The sequence below is a fragment of the Candoia aspera genome, chromosome 1, assembly GCF_035149785.1.
Source record: "Candoia aspera isolate rCanAsp1 chromosome 1, rCanAsp1.hap2, whole genome shotgun sequence".
NCBI lineage: Eukaryota > Metazoa > Chordata > Lepidosauria > Squamata > Boidae > Candoia > Candoia aspera.
In genome coordinates this window covers 196321973-196343686 of record NC_086153.1, presented here as the reverse complement: position 1 = coordinate 196343686, position 21714 = coordinate 196321973, and the positions used below count along the sequence as shown (strand labels likewise).

At 39.7% G+C, this 21714-nt stretch overlaps 1 protein-coding gene across 12 annotated transcripts in view; it reads left to right on the top strand.

The window, feature by feature from the left end:
• Nucleotides 1–2507: 2507 nt before the first annotated feature.
• The window catches only part of LOC134507538 (sodium channel protein type 2 subunit alpha), a 59350-nt gene continuing 40143 nt past the window's right edge, over nucleotides 2508–21714 (top strand). For 5 of the 12 annotated variants that reach the window (XM_063318250.1, XM_063318247.1, XM_063318248.1 and 2 more), the window contains exons 1-9: nucleotides 2508–2799; nucleotides 7292–7410; nucleotides 10849–10938; nucleotides 11770–11898; nucleotides 12511–12602; nucleotides 13545–13817; nucleotides 17470–17533; nucleotides 18253–18394; nucleotides 20511–20717. In XM_063318250.1, the coding sequence (XP_063174320.1) occupies nucleotides 2530–2799; nucleotides 7292–7410; nucleotides 10849–10938; nucleotides 11770–11898; nucleotides 12511–12602; nucleotides 13545–13817; nucleotides 17470–17533; nucleotides 18253–18394; nucleotides 20511–20717 (1386 nt within the window). In that variant the 5' untranslated portion in view covers nucleotides 2508–2529. Of the gene's footprint in view, nucleotides 2800–7291; nucleotides 7411–10848; nucleotides 10939–11769; nucleotides 11899–12318; nucleotides 12603–13544; nucleotides 13836–17469; nucleotides 17534–18252; nucleotides 18395–20510; nucleotides 20718–21714 lie in introns of all 12 variants that reach the window. The other 7 variants (XM_063318251.1, XM_063318249.1, XM_063318244.1 and 4 more) reach the window with 4 other exon arrangements.

The following is a 21714-nucleotide window of genomic DNA, read 5'->3' as shown; positions in this document are numbered from 1 at the left end:
CCTCAGAAGAAAACCACAGGGCTTTCCATTTCACACAGTGGTGGAGTGTTAGCAAAACCACACATTGTGCTCAGATAACATTGACTATTCTGATTCATCATCTGATTCCCAAGATTCAGGTTGCTGCAGCTGTTTCATTGCTTCTAGTTATCTTGCTTATTCCAATTTCTAATAAAAACAAATAAAGCATCTTTTGCATTAGATTAAAAAAAATCAGCCAGCAGGGGCATGAAGAAGCATGAACAATATTCTCTTTTCCAGTCTGGAAAAATAAAATGCATACATTTGTAAGCAATAAGCATAAGTCATAAGAAACGGTTTAGTTACCCACCCTCCAGACAAACTCATAATTTCATAAAGGATCCAGGCCAGATTTCCAGTTATTATATATTATTGCATTTCCTTGGGGAAGAGCACACAACTGAGTTTGTTAGGTGACAGTAACAGCCTCCAGCTCACTAACTTAATGAGGCTTTTCAGAGGCCTTCAGCTATCATGGTTGTAGTGCTGAAGTAGCCCTGAGGTGAATTCCCTTAATTCTGCGCTCACTCCAATATGGAAATATTTCTTTTAAAACAATTCTTTAATTAATTGTTTCAGCCAACTGGTGAAATAGACTTCCCAATATTAATATATATTTGTGCCTTCAAGACACTCTTGACTGCTGGCGATTGCCTGGACTAGTCCCTGCAGTTTTCTTGGCAGCATTACTGGAAGTGGTTTGCCCTTGCCGCCTTCTTCCCAGGCCTGAGAGAGAGGGACTGGGCCAAGGTCACCCAGCTGCCTTCGTGCCTAAAGTGGGACTAGAACTCACCATCTCCCATCCTCTAGTCCACTACAACAGTTTATACTGGAGCTTGGTAAGATGATAGTTATGTATTTCTAATGTCTTGGAATGGTATTTTTCCTGTGTCAGTCCTACCTTTTCAGGATCTGATAAGCTTTCTTCTGACTCAGAGCGTTCAGCATGTGCCATTTGAGTTTAGGTCAGCATGCTTTTAATACTGGCTAAAACCAGGCCAAATGCCCTAAACAACAACTAAGGTTATTGCTTATGCTACAAACAGAAAAGTTTAATTGGATGTGATCTGTGGACACGTTAACTGATGTATTTTGGGTGTAATATTGCTGCCTCAAAATTATGAAGCTTTGTTTTTAAAGTGAGATGGGTGAAAGTGGAATATTGGTTTATCTGCTTATGTTAAAAAGTGTTCTACTTTCATTATTTGCACATTCAGTAATTCAGAAAGATTACTGACAGTAGTTGTGATCTCACAACACAAATAACCAAGTTAAAGACCTAACAGCTACATTTGCATGTCATGCTAAGCTTGGCTAGTCTTTTCATTGCTTATTATGTTACACGAATCCAGCTAATTTGGTTGGCTTATTGTTCAGTGTACTGTTTAGGCCCATCATTTGCTTCTATTGCTGAGATCTTCTAGATAAGGGCCCAGTCTTAATTCTCATGCAAGATTGATTTTGTTATTTGGTACCAAAACTGGTGAGCAATTTTGATATATCCCTGGGACAGTGGTATTGTATCCATGGAAAAACTCCATTGTATCCACTGCAAAATTCCATTTCAAGATAGCAAATACAGCTTCATAAACAGAAAGGTATAACTGCCTTATACCTGTAAGGATTGTCTGAGTTCTAACTGGAGAGATTTTGATCCACCCCATTTCCCATCTTCTAGGATCTGGTCATAGTAGCATGGAGGCAGGTAAAGGAGCCCATATTGCTGGTATGTCAGCATTAGGAATGTTGAAGATGACAGAGGTTTGTCATCAGGGTCAGCATAAAAACCAAGGAATGCTAGCAATTTATTGTGATGGGATAAAGGGATCTGTGTCTCAACATGGGCTAGGAGACATAAGGTGAGGTACTCAGTTCGTGGCCTGGAATGACTGTGATTAGTTACTGGCTGGCTGTTTTCTGGGGGTTGCAGTATAAGCTTGCAAACATGTAAATGTGCCTGTACTTGTCATGTTCTAATGACCAAATTGATCTGCATTGTATACTGAATTCAGACAGATTGGCAGACAGAAATGCTGGTCATCTGGAAGTGTTCTAATAAAGTACTCTGGCTGGATTTATGCAACACCGTAAGTTAAACTACGAGTTACTGTATGCTGTAAAGCTGCTGTACGCTGTTATTTAAAAAAAATAGGAAAATAGTGTGTTCAGCTCAGATCATTCCTTAAATTATTGCCAATGCATTGTTTTTCATAAGAATTAAAGCTGATTTTCCTAAGAATGAATTTGATTTCCATTCTCGTAGGTACTTAAAAAGATATACAAATGAGGAGGAAAACCGGCTGCTAAGAAAATCAATAAATAAATTGACATCAAAGCCCTCCTCTCCCATTTGTAACCTAGCCAGTCAACTGCACTGAAGAAAATAATACGCAAGTATTTGACTGTTGTTCCAGAGTGCCTGACCCTAATCTTTTATATGTTTCTGTGTATCCTAGCATTTCTTTATGCATGGGGCACAACTGTAATTAAGAGCTGCAGGATGAAAAGATGGCACAGTCAGTGCTGGTACCACCAGGACCTGACAGCTTCTGCTTTTTTACGAAAGAGTCACTGGCAGCTATCGAACAACGCATTGCTGAGGAAAAGGCTAAGAAGTCCAAACAAGAGCGCAAAGACATCGATGATGATGAAAATGGACCAAAACCAAATAGCGATTTGGAAGCCGGCAAATCACTGCCCTTTATATATGGAGACATACCTCCGGGAATGGTGTCTGAGCCATTGGAGGACCTGGACCCATATTACCTTAACAAAAAAGTGAGTCTCTGCTGTGAGTTTAACGTAGAATTTGGGAGGAGAGAAATTCTGCAGTATCAGTGGAGTCCTCTTTAGCAGTACATTGGAGGACAACTTCTGTATCTCAGATTATTATCTCCTAAATAAGGATTACTACTTTTGTTCACTGGTGCTCACAAATAAAGCATTACATGGGGAGAATATTACAGTACTGTAAATATGTTATCTCCCCCCTTCCCCACTTTGCATGTGAAGCAGTTTTATTATATCCTTGGTATTCACACATCTGGAGGAAAAGGATTAAAAAAATATTTAACAAAAATTACATGACACTAGCAACAAATCTTCACTTTACAGACTTAGTGTCTTTAAATGATTGAATCTACAGTGTTTAGCAACTGCCCTCTGGCCTGGTTGTTCTTTTCATACCAGCAAGGATATAAATGTTTGATTTGGTTTCTGTGCTGTCCTACAACTAGCTGGGCTGCTGTTAGATCTGTAGCATTACAGTCTGAGTCTGAGTCTGACCTGCTATAAAACAATGGGAAGCTATTGTTGTAGGCAGTAAATCTTATGGAAGGTTCCCCTTTTCCTGCTTTCAGTTTAACTAAAACTAAGAGAATTCTTTGGTCTGCCATCTCCAGCCTGGTATCCTTCACAGATATTGGATTCCCATCCCCCAGAATTCATAACCAGAAAGGACAAGGTCAAGCTTGTTGGGAATTCCATATATTAACATATCTGGAGGGCAGTATTTGGAGAAGGGCCTTAATAGCAGAACATTATTTTTCCTTATACATTTCTTATAGAAGAAATTACAAGAGCAGCAAGATACATTGTCTTTTTATGTACTCGGAAGATGTGTATCAAATCCTGCTCAATGAGTAGTTTCCAAAACTTCATTCCACTTACTTATTCTGAGTAGAGCCCTTTTGCTAAGGGCTAAACAAAAAGTAAATGTTAGATAAGGTTCCTTTTTATACAACTCAGCCAGCAGGATGTTTGTACTACTGTTTGGATTAGCCAGAACTCTTGCCTCACCCACCACCTGCTTCCTGGGTTCCTGAATTTTGAGCAACTCAATAAAAATTGATATGATGGCTTTTCAGCTCCCACTGCATAGAATGGCTAGGATTGTTTTTTGTTGTTTTTTAGCATATGGCCATGTACATAATCACACCAGCAAACATGTTTGACCCGATCTTTACCTCAGAACTGTGAGTATATGTGATCTGGATATGGATGACATTAGACTGAGTCCTTTGGAAGTGATCTGACTTCCTGAGTCCTTTGGAAGTGATCTGACTCAGGAAGTGATCCTGAGTCAGATCACTTCCTAGTCCAGGTGACATTTTCACTGCTCATCACCTCTGCAGGGTAAATGGGCCCATGAAGAAGGTCAGTCTCAAGATCTAATGGATCCAGATGGATTCCAGAAGGTGCCTGAGGAGTTTCATATGATCTGTTAGGCAGTTCCACTGAGTGGCTGGTGGACATCTGGAACAAGGTGGTGATTGGGGTGCTTGGCATGATTCTTCCCAAGCAGCCTCTTTCTCTACTGGTTGATCCTGGGGTTGGGATTGGGGGGTGTTCCTTGGTTTGCCAGGACTTACGGGACAAGATCTGATGCAAGCAATACTTGAAGTGCCAATAAAAGGAAAGAAAACTAAAAAATAATCTGACTGAGCATGGGTACAAACTATGGTCAAACCTACATTGTGACAGTATAAGTGGGGAAGAGAATGTACCTGTGCTCTATAACATATCCTCAGTTTGGATTCAGTTCCAGTTGTGGAATGAAAATGGCATTTCACTCTGGTGGATGACCTTCAACACACTGGGGGAATGCATCCATTCTGGTATTATTAGATGTCTCTAGGGTATTTGATACTATTAGGCAGGTTATCCTGCTGGACTGTCTATGAGGCCTGTGAGTTGGATATGCTGTGTTGCAATAGTTCTTTTACTTTCTGAGGGGGCAGTTCCAGTCTGTGATGGATGGGAAGTAGAAGTCAGCCCCCCAGGTGTTTACTTGGGGATGCCCATACACTTTATCCTCTCTTTGCTGCTTTTTAGTGTCTACATGAGACTTCTAGGAGAGGTCATCCATTGATTGGGGATAAGATATTATCAATATGCAGATGATACTGAACTTACCATCTGTCCAAATCTACTGTGATAATTGTAACTTTAAATTCATAGCAATGGGTTCCAGTTCATGGATGGGACATACCCCAAGATTTTCTGAAGGGAAAGCAAATGCTATATCTGCTACATCCCTTTCCCAGCAAACAGATATGCTCAATTTGTTAATTCTACACAGCAAATAACAAATCTCTGCATAGATTACATACTGTCTTTCTTCATTTTTCTCAGTGGGGAACACAATCACAGTTCCCCTGTTATATGTTAACGAAATTCAGAGTATGTCCTGAAATTGCAGGAATTTGGTGGGAACCCGGAACAGAGAGCAGAACATATTCACTACAAACTTTCCCAAGACTCTAGTAAAATTAGAGCTCCTGTTTGCATTTATCAGATTTGGGGGACCCTCCAGATATTGCATGGGTACATTTCACAGAGATTTTTGGAGAATATAACAATTTTTAAAAAGTATAACAACACTTACAGGTGAAGTATGATCATAGTGCTCCATTTATACATCACCTTTTCTTTATGCAGTTTTCTCAGGTATACAAAAGTGATCATGTGCAGCTTCACAAGTAAGAACGCATGTAATACCTTCTAGCTGTTGAGACTCATGTCCTGCTAAAAATAAGGTTTTAATTAGTTTTCTTTCGAAGCAAATATTTGTAGCTCAGGGTTGAACTGTGGAGTCCTTGGTGCTCTCTGAGCTTTGTTTTCTTGCAGACGTTTCATTGCCAGACTAGGCAACATCTTCAGTGCAAAGAGGGAGTGGGCCTTGCTCTCAGTTCATGTGATGCCATGTGGTTGTAACAGTCTGTTGGTGGTTTCTGAGATGTTTTTGATGTATGGCAGTGTTAACAATTGGTTGGTAACAATTGGTAACAATCCAACCTCCCACAAGAGAAGCTGTGTAAGAACATTATTCAGACGAGCGCTTACACACTGCAGCAACCCAGAACACCAGAAAAAAGAAAAAGATCATCTGTACAGCATCTTCCAACAAAATGGATACCCGCTCAACTTTATCAAAAAGTGCCTCACCACCCAACCCACTACAACTCAATCAATGGAAACTATGAAAAGGATAACACTGCCATACATCAGAAACATCTCAGAAACCACCAACAGACTCTTACAACCACATGGCATCACCATAGCACATAAACCAACTAAAACTCTTCAAAACGTATTAAGCAACCCAAAAGAGCCGATAGCCCAAGAAGAAAAAACAGGAGTTATTTACAACATACAATGCAAAGACTGTAACAGCCACTATGTAGGACAGACAGGCAGGCAGAAGACTAGCAGAGCGCACCCACGAATACCAACTAGCAGTCAGAAGACACGTTGAGAACTCCTTAATCTCACAGCACATGGACAGATTCAACCATAGTTTCAACTGGGAAACTGTGAGCATCCTAAACCAAGCCAAATCCAAAAACACCAGAGAATTCCTGGAAGCTTGGCACTCAGACAAAGCAGCCATCAACAGACACATAGAAGTAAACAACATTTTCATACCATTCAAAAGCGACAATAGAAAAGCCAAAAGACCAGTACACTCCCTTGCCAGCAATCAACACCCAGATATGCAAAATCAACACTAGGATTAACACCAGATGAACCATCAAACAGCACAGTACACTCTAATCAAGGAACTATTAACTCAGGCAATCAACCAAGCAGCAAACAACAGCCCAATCAATGAACTCCCAAGGAGAGAACAACACCCCTACCAACACAAGCAGGGCAAGCCACGGTATATAAACTGAGAGCAAGGCCCACTCCCTCTTCACACTGAAGATGTTGCCTAGTCTGGCAATGAAACGTCTGCAAGAAAACAACAAGGCTCAGAGCACCAAGGACTCCTTAGTTTTCTTTATTTGGCAGAGAAGAACTCCGCAATGTTACATAGAGCTGGATTTGCCTAAGTCCATTGATCTCAATAGATTAAGAAGTGCCTGACTCTGCATAGGCTCTGAATATTAGGTGGGGGGGAATTGTTGGGTTGCTGATGCTGAAGCTGGTGAGAAGCTAGTCTACAATTAAAGTCACCAAAGGAAAGAAAGATCCTTTTTCATCCTGTCAAAATCTAGGTTTTGCTCCTGAATTCAGTGTACAGTATTTATATTTTGAACTGGTTGTGTAAGTCTGGCTCCACATTAAAGAAAGCATCTGCTTAGTTGATAAGCCCAATTGAAATCATAATATTAGTTGAACAAGATTAGATAGGACACAGAGTTTACCTTCTATTTGTAACTGCTGCCTTAATAGACTGTCCTGCATATGCGATAGACCAACGCAGAGCCCATCTTACATGTTCTGAATCCAATTTTCCCCATTACTCTATTACTTTTTCTTCTAGACATTTATAGTATTGAATAAAGGGAAGGCAATATTCCGATTCAGTGCCACGTCTGCTGTGTACCTGTTAACTCCTTTCAACCCTGTTAGAAAAATAGCTATTAAGATTTTGGTACATTCATATCCTTTCCAAGTTCTTAGTTCATAGTTATTGAAATCATGCTAATTCTGTTTTCAGTATGTTGATTATTTGAACCATGGGTTTTCTGTTTATCTCCTGCTTTGCTCTGTGCATTTTCTCTTTTTCACTTTTACCCATTTCTGCAGTTGTTGTCTGTCTTCTACCCATTCATGAAGTACAGAGCTTTCAAACAAGATGTTAAATAGCCTTCCCTCTCTTCCAATTTTCTTTGCAGCCTTTATTTCTCTGATCCTGCTTTTGCATTTTGTTTTATATACCAAACACCAGTGATTTGAACTCTTTGACCCTATGATTTTTAGATAGTTATCAGGAGCTCCGCAGTAAAATTAATAATGACATGCACATTTTCTTAAAATTCATCCACCCATCATGCTTTCTCTGCAGTGAGATACAGGGAGATTTGGCTTATACTGAATTAGCCATTTCCAATTCCTGGGGCTCTAATGAGGCCTATCGAGTCAAACCAAGATTCCATGTGAATTCAGTGTGCCTCTTTAAAAATATTCCTGCAACTTCTGTTAAATGCTGAGGTTCCATGGTATATATAAACTGATTTATTAGATATTTCATAGTTATTTTTCAGACAGTTAAATAGGTATTCAAAATAGCAATCCAGAGGTTATGCCTGTTGAAACTCATCTATAACTTGTAAGATACTGCATTCTGTATTCATCCAATAAATCATGAGGACGTCTCCTTTTTAGCCACTGCATCAATGACGGTTGTTCAATAGATGTTCTTAATAGGATGCACCATGTGTTTGTTCTGTTTATCCCAATAGCCCTCAGAGCATTGTATTGTGACTCAAGGCTATCAACTACAGTTTGACTGCCTCCATGAAAAAATAATATACAGTATGCTTGCTTCATAACTATACACGTGCACACAAGTTGTACATGCATACAATATAAACTTACATGAGCATAAGTCCAAACAGTAGGTCCTTATGTCTTCCTTTCTATACAGAATTAAATATCCTTTTCAAGTGGAAATGGCTGATACGTTTTCATGTGATTTTGGTATGGTATAATTATTCCGAATCTACATTTTAACAGATAATCTTGAAAATGGTGAGAGAATTTTGAACACTGGTTCTTAGATAAAGTAGACCAAATGTGATGTGGAGAATAAAATTATGGTACTCCATTCATCCATGAAGTTAGTAAGTTATTTTGTGCAAGGCAGTTTCTCTCTAATTTCAGGGCACACAAAATGTTAGTGAACAGCAAATACTCCGGTCAGGCAATACTGGCCTTCAGTTTTTAAGATGCAGTTTCTACATTCCTAACCTCAGTACCTTACAGTGGAATCCTATGCATAAAACCTCAGTGAGTTCACTGGATGTTACTCTTAAAAGAATATGTAGAATTGCAGCCTCATGCAAAGTACTCCAAATCAGATCCATATAGTCAGTTAATAAGTTTTATTGGTTTGTTGTTTGTAATACATTTATGTATGTCATTTGTTTTGTTGTTGTTGTTGTGTTTGTTTTTTACTATTTGGCTATATAATACATTGGGCCAGCTCCAGAGATTGAGCAGATTCCATCATTTCAGCAGAGTCCAATACATACAGTAGCTATTTTAAAACGTCTCATACATTCCATGGTACTTACTCCCGGTGTGTAAAGATATGTATAAAATTCCAAATGAATTCATATTTTTATGGTTTTCAGAGCTATTTTTCACAAATTTTCTTTTGAACCTCACAACCACATTCTGCTCCTAGATGGCTACATTCTAGAAAATTCTTAATGAACAGCTTGGCTATACCTGTGTGCAGAATGAAACAGACTTAGAAAGAAAACATCCTATAAAAGGCCAGATGTTAAGATTCTCATATTAGAAGGAGGAGGACACCCAGTTCCAATCTTTACATCCCAATGAATTGTCAGAAAAGACCTATGGTCCTCGAACCAGTACTCCTTGGCAGAAGCATCTACTGTCCCATTCTTCTTAAGAATCATCACACTGGTAACCTTTACCAAAACCTGAATAGAAATCATGCACTCTAATTCAGCAATCCATCCCAATAATCCCTTGTATGATGCCCTGAGCACCCTCTAGGAAGGTGAAACGCACATGTAATACCCAGCCTTCAAATAAAGCAGCTCTAAATATGTTTTAGTTTATGCTGCCATCATGTGGCCATTGAGTGCCATCATATACAAGAGAACATTTCTGCTAAGATGGTGACAGGAAGAGGTCTGTTCTGTTGATGACACAAACCTTGAATTACTTTTTGCACGACTCAGCCATGTCCTCAGGGAGGAAATCAAAAAGTCAAAATGATGGCCACAACCATGCCATCAATTCCTTTTTTTACACATGTCATGATGCACATTAAAAAAGGGCAGGACTCTAATCACATGGCTGTGGCCACCATCTTGACTTTTTTGACCCCTGCAGACACCCCTAGAATTACTCTTGTCTTGTTCTTACTTCCCCTTTGAGCAAGTCATTCAGGGAGGCATCCCACATGGCCAAAGCACCACTTTCTTAAGTCCTGCTACTAGCAGTTCATTAATAAGCACAGAATTGTTCTGAAGCCAATCAAATGTTTATTGCATTCTCTTAAAAGAGCACAAAGTTTGATCTAGTTATCTCACCAGGACTACCTCAAAAAAAACTAAGGAAACTAGTAGGAAGTTGCCTTGAATGAAGGCAGACCTTTGGTCATTATCAGCTGCATTGTATCATTTATCATTCTTAGTGGCTGAAATCCCTGGCATCTTCCAATCCTATGTGGGGATGCCAGAGATTTAATCCGAGATTTTTAGCATGGAAGACAAACACACTGCAAGTCACAATCCTTTCCCCATTATTTATGGGGGAAAAGCCACCTTATTTCATGATTTTATCACCTTTGGAAAGTATGAAATCTAACTTTAAATCAGTAAGCAAGTACAAAATAATCAGGCTGTATTTGAGCCTTAAAACATTAATGGTTCAGGATTATTAGTTTTCTTTAATAGTCAATATCTTACAGAGCATAGGCTAACCCTATAAAAATTCAGTGGATATTCAGCTGAATACTATTTCCCACTCCATGTCAAAATGTGCTTCCCTGGTTGCCTGTCCTTGCTCTTCATAGCCTTATCAACTTATTTGCATTCTGGTATCATACTGGCCACTAACATCTTGCTGCAACCACCTGATTTTACTTTTAATAAAGAGGTGACATTATTTTTTTATGCTTCATTTCTATAAAAATTCCTATATTTTTTTTTTATTTAAGCTTATTTAAATGTTTACTTTTTAAAAAAAATGGAACGATGTAGAAAACTTTTGAAATGCTCTGTGAGCATCATCTAAACACAGAAAAGGTTACTGATTCTGGAAATAAGCCAAAATGCATTGTTGATGTGACAATTCTTAAGAAGTGTTTTCCAGTATGTTTTCCTTAACTATTAATACATTATTCAGCATGCTTATTATGTGCACTATTTTAACCAACTGCGTATTTATGACCATGAGTAATCCTCCAGAATGGACAAAGAATGTAGAGTAAGTCAAATTTAATTTCCATTCAGCATGTTAACGAATCCAAAAATCATGTCTTTATATACAGTAATCTAGTGACTTATTCTAATGGCGAGCAAACCTTAATACTGAGTTTCATAACACTGTTTCTTACAAATTATACGAACTAGCCTGGATTACAATGTTTAATGCCCATCAAGGTTATGCATAAGAATATGTGATGTAAACTGGGCCTGAAAACAAGGCCCCATTGCCACTCTGCATTCTATGCAGTAAGTGCTATCTGTGTTCAGGTGGTGATACCATAGTTTCAAATACGTCCATTGGCATGATGCTCATCAGCGGAGATACGTATTTTTTGTCATCTGCAAGCTCCTACGTACTTGCCTATAGATGTACATCTTTGCATGTTGGATTTTTTATTTTAATTAATTAATTAATTGATTAATTAATCTATCATATTTTTATCACCGCCCATCTCCCCCACACGGGGGACCCTGGGTGGTTCACAATAAAACAGTTTAAAATTCAATAAAATCATAAATAATATCAATAATCAATAAACATAAACATAAACATAAAAGGATTTTAGTTCCTTGCAGCTGTCTTCTGGTTGGGTGCACCTCCAAAATCTTCTTCACCTGTTAAATGTCACATGAAGTGGAAGTGTTGTTCCCATCTGCTGTTCTGGATTATCAGCAGGTCATTTCTTTATTCCCCAGAACACAGTGTTTTGCTATTTTAAAATTCTGGCATTTTCTCTGTTTTTAATTTTTTATTGGCACCTTTGAAAGTGTTGTGTTAAAATCATTAACAGTTGTTTTCCTTTAACTCTTGTGCCGGAATTTTCCTCAGATACACGTTCACTGGAATTTATACCTTTGAATCACTAATAAAAATTCTTGCAAGGGGCTTCTGTTTAGAAGCTTTCACGTTCCTCCGGGATCCCTGGAATTGGTTGGATTTCACAGTTATAACATTCGCGTAAGTGTTTTGTTTCGTTCTTTGCAGAATTTAATAGAGAGTGATCTCAGGAAGAAATTTTATTCTAGAGGGGAAAGTATTTTGAAAGGTTTCTATAACAATAAATATAATCTTCCCTTATTAATGTTATTTATTTTTAGTATGCCAGAAGCAGTCTGGGCTGCAGAGGCAAAATACCGTGTTGGGCCACTCGCCTATAACAAACTGATACAACATCCTCTCAAATTCCCAAATTAATTTTCACTAATAAAAAACAATGTGATTTGTTCATTGACATTTTCATTTAATTTGAAGGTCAGGAAAGCATATTGGTAAATACAAGGCAATTGCAGCCAAGGGGGACGTGTTGTTAATTAAAGACCCCCAGCAAGTAGCCTAAGCTCTGCCTCAATTCTGAATAACTGTGGTTTAATTCTACAGGTATGTAACAGAATTTGTAAACCTAGGCAATGTTTCAGCTCTTCGAACTTTCAGAGTATTGAGAGCTTTGAAAACTATTTCTGTAATCCCAGGTAAGAAGTGGAGTGGCTTGATGAAGTGCCAGGCCCCTGGTATTTCCAGCTGTTTTTTGTGTGCTGTCATTGTGTTTGTGTGTGAACTCCCCTATTACAGATATGTGACAGAGTTTGTGGACCTGGGCAATGTCTCAGCGTTGAGAACGTTCAGAGTTCTCCGGGCATTGAAAACAATATCAGTCATTCCAGGTGAGAGCTAGGTGAAACCCAGAGGCTGACTTCTTAAAATTCCATGGAAGATGAAATCACCTTTTTAAGCATAAGCCATGTTCCTCACTGCACAGTATAAGCAAAAATAAAAAGCAAGAATCGAAAACATTGTTTTCAGCCAAATGTGATTCTTTGCTTTTTAAATATTACAGCTTAAGTTTTGTTTCCAGTCCAGCCTTTGTGTTTAACAAATTCTTGCATGAGACATTTGCAGTAAGTGGCTATACGATTTGCATCTTATGACATCAAGCTTTCTACTTTTAAAGTATAGGCCAATATACTGAGCCTCTCATATTGATGCAAATTTTACCATTTGTTGCAGGCACTTCAGACAAACTTGCAATCTCTTGTGTATATGTATTTTTAAAAATATTTTGTGTTAAATATGCAGAACATGAAAGATAGCATGGGCCATGCATGGGGATTTCCTAGAAGTTGCCTGTCTTCTCCAAACCATCACCTGTTTTATTCAATAAGATTTAATCCAGTATCATTAAACTAAGATAACATATTCTTATTAATAAACATAAACTTAGTCACTTTGTCGAACGCTTTATAAACTGATCTCAGAATAATGGTTTGGGCAAGAAACACAGCAAGTGAAAACAGTGTGCTTTTCTATAGAGATATAGCATGGATAGCAAAATCATATTTTTGCTTAGGGAAAGTGTTTTTCTGATTATGGACAGTGTATATTTATCTATAAATATAAATCTATTTTATTTGTATATACAATTTGAGATCAGCATAAATTTAACAGCTTCTCATTCATGTTCATAGGCAATCAGGCTTTTCATGAAACTGTCACAAAGATAACTCATTTCGTTGCCATACTGCATGAAATGTTACTTAAATCAGCACATTCTTATGAAATCCTGAACGCTATATCAGAATAAATTGCTTTCCTTTTTTGGCTTGCAGGCTTGAAGACCATTGTAGGAGCCCTCATTCAATCCGTGAAGAAGCTCTCAGATGTCATGATCCTGACCGTGTTTTGTCTGAGTGTATTTGCACTAATAGGGCTCCAACTTTTCATGGGGAACCTGAGGCATAAATGCCTGATTTGGCCACCGGACAACTCTACTTTTGAAATAAACATCACTTCCTACTTCAATAGCACAATGGGAGAAAATGGTACCTTTGTAAATACGACGGTGACCACTTTTAACTGGGAAGACTATGTCAGTGATGACAGTAAGAGCTGGTTACATTGTTTTATGTGTTAACCTTTCCTCCAAAAAAGTTTTGCTTAGCAGAAGTGGGGCACTGAAGCAAACCTTAGAATCAGATACTGTTGCCTGAATTTTAGCCTTCAGAAGTCTCTCTTCTGTGTCTCTCCCAAATAACTACTATTCACTTGTTCTCTTTTTGCTTTTTTAGGTATTACTTTCAGTAAGAGTAGGATGGGATAGGCAGTAGAGAGTTTTATTGGAGCTGAGGCCATTTAAGTGCAATGGTAAACTATGGTTTGCCTTAAGTTCTCTTCCATAAGGAATAGTGTCCAGCTAACAGGCCATTCCTTTGGGCAGAATTGAGGAACAACATTCAAAGATTCCTCATCCCTTGCATTATCCTTAACTTTTCCAGAGGGACCCTTGCACAGGCCTAGCATTAGATATGTTGGTGATGTCCAGTGTGCATCATAACAGATTTTCAAATAATATTACTGAAATTAATATATCTCATTGCTGTCTTATATTATAGCATAAACTACCCTGCATATAGGAACGCGGTGGCGCTGCGGGTTAAACCGCTGAGCTGCCGATCGGAAGGTCGGCGGTTCGAAATCGCGCGGCGGGGTGAGTTCCCATTGCTCGTCCCAGCTCCTGCTCACCTAGCAGTTTGAAAACATGCAAATGTGAGTAGATCAATAGGTACCGCTTCGGCGGGAAGGTAACGGCGTTCCGTGAGTCATGCTGGCCACATGACCCGGAAGTGTCCTATGGACAACACCGGCTCTAAAGGCTTAGAAACGGAGATGAGCACCACCCCCTAGAGTCGGACACGACTGGACTTTACGTCAAGGGAAACCTTTACCTTTACCTTTACCCTGCATATAATATATATTTTCTTTTCCCTCCCCAACCTTTTTCTGCTTTGTTTTGTGTTAATCTGTAGCCACTAATGGTTTCATCATTAAGCATTTGTAAGCCCTTAGACATGATTAGGTGATATATAATTTTTCAGTAATATTAACAGCAATGATAATATCAATAACAGTCTACTTGTGACCTCCAGTTATAGTTGGGCTACAACTCCCACAATTCCCAGCTAGCATGTTTGTTGACTGGAAACTGTAGTCCAACAGATCTGAAAAACATTAGATTGGGAAAAAAATTGAATGCCATTTTGAGTTCCATGAGGCAATGGAAAAAGGCCAGTGAAATACATAGCCATTCAAGTAGAATCTGGATGTGTACCAGGAGTGAGAAACCATTTAGAAAAATTATTCATAAATCAATTTCTCTGAAATCAATGAGACCTTAGTCCTACTGAAATCAGAGAGACTTGTTACTCTCAATTAAATCCTATTCTATTTCAAAGACATACTGTACATTTGTGTTGCTTTGATTCATGGACCACACCTTTTTTGGGTTGATAGATACATTTGATATTTAGAGATTACGGTATTGGTACGTTCAAAGAAAATTGTCATGGAAGGCATGGCCAGACCCAAAATTCCTGGAGGGCAAACTGGTACAGTTGCTTGCAGGCACCCCTTCTTATCCCCCAAGATGATCTTTACAACCTCAGCTTACCTTTGTCTTTTTCTCTGAGCAGATTGGTGCACTTACAAATACGTACAGTAGGCTGCAGCTTCCTATCATCATATCTTGGTTGGGTTTTTGTGGATTCTAGAGGCATTGTTGGAAATACAGATTGAAGCTGGTGCTTTTGCAGCATACAAACTTCCCATGTGTGTTTCATTAAAAGAAACTTTTAAAAAATCAGGTAGGGCAGGAGGCTTGGCAGGCACCAATAGAGGTATCAGTGGGAAATTTGTCACCCATAGAGCTTGAAGTTTTGCCTTTCTATTTCAAGTATTTTTCAAGTGTTGGCAGGTCTGCCAAAAAAGGAAAGTGATTTTTTCTTTTAATCATGGCAGATAGAATTGATGATATAATGCTATAGTTGATTTGCTAGTTTGCTAGTTTTTACTAAACCTAATGAATGTTGTTTTTGGTCTTTTCTACTAATGGTATAAACATTAAGAAAATATGTTAAATTGTGGTTTAAATTGTAGTAAATCGCATGTTGTACCTTCTTACATTTTGGTTGACTCTCGTTTAAGTAGTGAGGAATTCCAGAGAGATTGCTGTATCAGTCTAGTGGAGCAAAACCCAACGAAGTGTGATTTGGGGGCCCTTAAAAGGCCTTTCCCTCCTGCTGCACTGAAACACGATCCAGCCATTCTTGAATCAGCAAAAGGCAATGCCAGCATGATATTCCTGCCCCTGTTGGTAATCCCTATCATACTTCTGTTGTCCTTGCTCCCAGTCACTTGGATCTTCCTCCTGAACTGGGGGGAAAGCATGTGGACTGGAAAACAACTGTCCCCATAAGTGTTCCTCTTCAGGCCCACAACTAGGGTCTGTGTCACCCGGGGCAAACATGGATTCCGTGCCCATTTCGTGCCCCCCCCAGTGCTCATTTTGGCGCCCCCCCAACACAGCACCCGGGGCACATGCCCCACTTGCCCCGCCCCCCAGTTGTGGCCCTGTTCCTCTTGCTCCAGAACAACACCAGCAAAGGCACAATGATTTGCTGTTGCTGCAGCAAAGGGAGCAAAGCACAGGGATGGGGAAGGGGATTCTTCTCTTTCTCTACTCCCCGCCTCTCTCTCCACCTCCAGTTAAGCATCTCCCCTGCTACTCTCCTTTCACCTCCCCTTCGTCAGTGGTGCCCTCTGGGGAAGGGGAGAGGAACAGCGATACAGAAGGACCTTCATTTTAAATGGGGAGCAGCAGCAAGCAAACAGGAGAGAACAAGATGGGGATGGCCAGGGAGGTTACTAGGGAAAAGATCATCATGGTGGGAGGCAGTGGCTCCCCAGGGTTACGCATGGAAATAGAAATCCTGTAGAAGATGTTCCACAAGGTTGATACTCCACTGAGACAAGGGGGAAAAAAAACTTCAGTTGCCGGAGAGGTTGTAGACATCCTGGCAGCCAAAAGAGAAATGGCACAGAGGATGCACGGAGCCCCATGTCCAGACTGGAGTGGGGACATCCTTCAGGAAGTCAGTTGGGGGTCACCAGCCAGCCTCCCTTAGGACACAGAAAGTCTCTGCAGATGAAGGCTTGTTCCATTTTTCCAATGGTGAAAACCAATTTCCAGCCAGAATACCTTGATCTGGCTTCAGCCGGCCTCCGTGGCAGTCTGGCGCTGAACGGGAGGCTTGCTTTCTCCTCAACAAGTAATGAGGAGGCCACTTTGGTACCAAGGCAAGGAGGGTGTGTGGATGAGGCGACTGCCGGTCTGCTCACTTCTCTGTCAAATAATTGGTGGCAAAGCCTGATAGTTTTTGTACACATCTGCATAACCACTCTTTTTTCCCTCCCATGCCTTGTGCTTATTTCAGTCTTACATCTGTTTAATCACTCCATGCATCTGGTGAAGTGAGGTACAGTACATGAACACTCCAAAATTTCTGATTAAATTTCTGATGTTTGACCACCGTAGATTTAGGCCACTGTCCTCCTACAACATCGGATGTACTCCACTCAGAGACTCTGTGGTGTAATAACGTTTCTTAGCCTTTAAGGATTCCACAAGACCATGTAGCTTTTTTGTGCAAACAGTGACTTTTAGTACAAGTAAATGTACCCAACTCTCTTTCCAAATAGATCACTTTTACTTCTTGGAAGGACAAAATGATGCTCTGCTGTGTGGCAACGGTTCAGATGCAGGGTGAGAGAATGGTCTGTTATATATTATTATTTATATAATAAATTATTATTTGTTTCAAAATTGCTACTGCAGTGATGGTAAAGGGTAAATAATTTAACCTTTCTTTTAGTATCTGAAATGTTTCAAATTTGATAATATTTGGGGGGCAGAAGTTGGCTGCTTAAATGTTTGCATCTAACTTTAAACTGTAAATTTTGGAGATGGGAGGAGCTATGAACATTTCCCCACTTCTCTTTCTCAGTCGAAATTTTTTATTTGTTTTATTTTGAAACTTGGGAAACATTTCAAAAGTCAAAAGAAGCCTTTTTCTTTGTTTCTGGTCTTGAACTGTTATTTAAAGAAATATTAGTCTGGTAGGACTGCATTTTATGACACTGCCTTAAGGATTTAGCTGAGGCAATCAATAGTTTTCCCTAGTTAATGTTGAAAAAGACCAGCCTTCCTCAACTTGGTGTCCTCCAGTGCTTTGCATTTTAACTGGTTTAATTCTTCAGCCCACACTGCCAAATTAAAATCCAGCATTTTAGAGGGCATCAAATTGTGGTCAGTCTCTGCATGTAATTGGCATTCTTGGATTATTTCACATAATACATTTACAAGTGAGTATCATTTTCATTGTACTGAAAATTGACAGGCTGTTTACTCAAGCCTCAGTCTGTAGTAGAGCATACATTGATTAGGGTGATCTTTAAAAATGGCATTTTTTTCCCTTTTTCTAGTCAATGTCCAGAAGGATATATGTGTGTAAAAGCTGGTAGAAACCCCAACTATGGCTATACAAGTTTTGATACCTTCAGCTGGGCCTTCTTGTCACTCTTTCGGCTGATGACTCAGGACTACTGGGAAAATCTTTACCAACTGGTGAGGGTCTTTGTAAGCAGGGAGTACCAGTAGTAGCACGGAGGCTGACTGTGTAAAGCAGCATTTTAATATGAGCACCTGAAAGAAAAAGTTCAGAACTGTTACCATGTCATGATGAATGGTTTGATCCTGAAACATAACAGTTGTATACTTAAGCCAATAAAGAATTTCAAAGTCTATTTATTTCATTGAGAGTTAATTGTGTACAACAAGGTCTTAATTTCCATCACCTGAGAGCCACTCTAGGCTTTACTTGGCATTCTTTGGAGTTCTGCACTCCAAAATAGGTGGAGCCAAGGCCCATTTTGAGAGAGAGGTTGCAGAGTTTTGGGGATGAAATAGGTGTCTGCAAGCTTGAGGCATTTTTTTTCCCTTTTGGACCCCCAAATGCTCCACAATGTAAACAAGTATCCAATACTTGGCCCCATCCTCTGAGTGGCTAGCTGGCCAGAAAAGGAATACTGATAAGCCACATGCAGACAGCACTTTTTGCATCACTGGTATCCAACTTCGGCAGTCATTTTGGCATGAACACTGGAGCCCTTGGACCAACATAGAACCATCCCAACTTCCCTTTCTCAAGGGAATATATGGAACTGTGTTACACTGCATCATATTATTGACCCCTATAGCCACAGAGTTTGCTGAGACAGGGATTCTCTTATCTGGAGATGCCAAGGGAATAAACCCAAAAAGTCATGCACCCAAAACATGTGCTGTGGTCCCTTCCCTGATCCCAGGAGACATTCCTGGATTGCGGGACCCTTCCCTATAACCGTGTAGACTATGGATACAGAACCCAGGCATAGTGGTTTGCATATGCTCAGTGGATTATGTTATAATGCATTGTTACAATTTTTGTTGATTTTTTCCCCAAAAGACTAAGCATTACTGTCAGGGTCAACAGCTTGAAAACTTCAAATGCTTTGGTCTACAGCTTTCATAAGAGCAAGGTAGCTTGATTATCTGCAGAGCACCATTTCATCTATTTCTACTTTGGCCCCTACTAAGAATTCTTTTCACCAGTCAGAAAAAACTGAAGGGAGAAGGTAGTTCACCCTGCCCAGTTAAACATCCTCCAGATGAACTGGACTTCAGCTTCCATAATCCTCAGGCAGCAGCTTAGGGATAGTTTTTCAGAAGGAAATGGCAAGAAGAGCTCTTAAGTGACTAAGAGGAAGTAAAATAGGTAACATTGACCAGCATTCCATTGCTCTCTACAAAACCAAGTTGTGCTGGTAGTTTCAGTGTGTTGCCTGTGCTCTAAACTCACCATACTGCTCAGGCCAGTAATTAAAGCCTAACTTGCCAAATGGGTACACTAGAAGCAACCATAATGTTGCAAAGCACAGAAATAACAGATGCGCTGTGTTTATGCAATATCCTTAGCAGGATCAGGTGGCAAATGAATTTGCTTGAGTAACATGCTACGTTTGGTTAGTATTAACCGTCATTAACTACTGTGTGGCTTAGCCTTTTGGTTAATAAGGTTAAGCATGTTAACCTTAACATTAACACACCCTTCCTAATTCGACCCCTAGCCAGTAACTATCCATGTTATCTAGAAACACAGCTGAGTGAAGCAAAGGTTGGCAATCTATGCTTCCACTCCAGATATTACTGAACTTCAATTTTTACTGTTCCCATAATTGGTCACACTGGTTATTGCTGGTAAGAGTTAGAATTGAGCAATGTCTGTAGGGCCACACACCCTTCCCCGCTATCTTATTGTGGGTGCTGACAGAACTGGGGAAGTTCCATTGCCTGAAGTGGAATGTCCCAGTTGTCCTTAATCTCTTCCTTATGTTTAAGATAGAGGAAGTACCTCTGACTCAGTGATGAAGAGAGGTGAGTTCCAGTGGTGCTAGTTCAATAGCCCAGATGTGTCTTTCCATCTATGATTGTTACAGCAGCGGCAGGTTTATTTGTAGATTAACATGCAGCCTTGTACATAAACTCACACATACTGTATACCTAACCCAGTCAAACTATCTCTGCTAATAAGATTATGAACAATGTTTGTCTTATGTTCATTCTCTAGACTATAATAAAGAAGGAGGATGCTATATTTTGGAGGACTGTTATGAAATTATTTATTGTTTAATTTCTTTCGTAGACTTTGCGAGCTGCTGGAAAAACATATATGATCTTTTTTGTCCTGGTGATTTTCTTGGGTTCTTTCTACCTGATCAACTTGATCCTGGCTGTTGTTGCCATGGCCTATGAAGAGCAGAATCAAGCCACCATGGAAGAAGCTGAGCAGAAAGAGGCTGAGTTCCAGCAGATGCTGGAACAGCTGAAAAAACAACAAGAAGAGGCTCAGGTTACTTAATGGGTGGAACACAACTTTTTTATTTTGTCCTCTAACACAAGATGATATGTAAAGTCATGGTTTTACTGAATCAAATTTTGAGGTTTTCAGCTGGTTGACTCCAGGGGCATGGGTGCTTAGAACATTTCAAGGTGGCTACTATGTAGTGTATACATACTGTATATTCAAACAAGATGTACTGATGACCATTGGAGTAGAGAGAAAATTACCGTATATTTTCCCTCTTTTGTGGCCCACAATATTGAACCACCTTTTGAGGACAGGAAACTAAAAACACTTGGTGCATTAAGCCTCCAATAGATTTCATATACCTATAAAAACTAAAACTCTTTATCCTCAAAAATCCTTCCCCCCCCCAAAAAAAGAATTGGAGCCCAAATATCACTCCTGCCTACTCCATGATGTTCAATCCACTAGGGCCCAGAACATTTTTAAAAAAATTTTTAAAAGGAAAGACACTCCTACCTTGGGGCAAAATTTGAACACATAGTGCTAAATGAACCTCTGTTCTTTCTATAGTTTCAGAATGAATTAAACATCCCTCCATCAGAAATAAAATATATTTAGGGTATTCATATATTAAATATATCTTCTACACACCACTAAAAAAACCCTCTTTTGATTTTTCTTTCATATTGGCCTCTGTTGAAAAGAAATTAGTGAATCCTACCTACTAAAAGTGAAGGGACACGGTGGCACTGCGGGTTAAACTGCTGAGCTGCTGAGCCTGCCGATCGGAAGGTTGGCGGTTCGAATCCGCATGACGGGGTGAGCTCCCGTTGCTAGTCCCAGCTCCAGCCAACCTAGCTGTTCGAAAACATGCAAATGTGAGTAGATTAATAGGTACCGCTTCAGCGGGCAGATAACGGTATTCTGTTTAGTCATGCTGGCCACATGACCACGTAAGTGTCTACGGACAAATGCCGGCTCTTCGGCTTTGAAACGGAGATGAGCACCACCCCCTAGAGTCGGAGACGACTGGACTTAA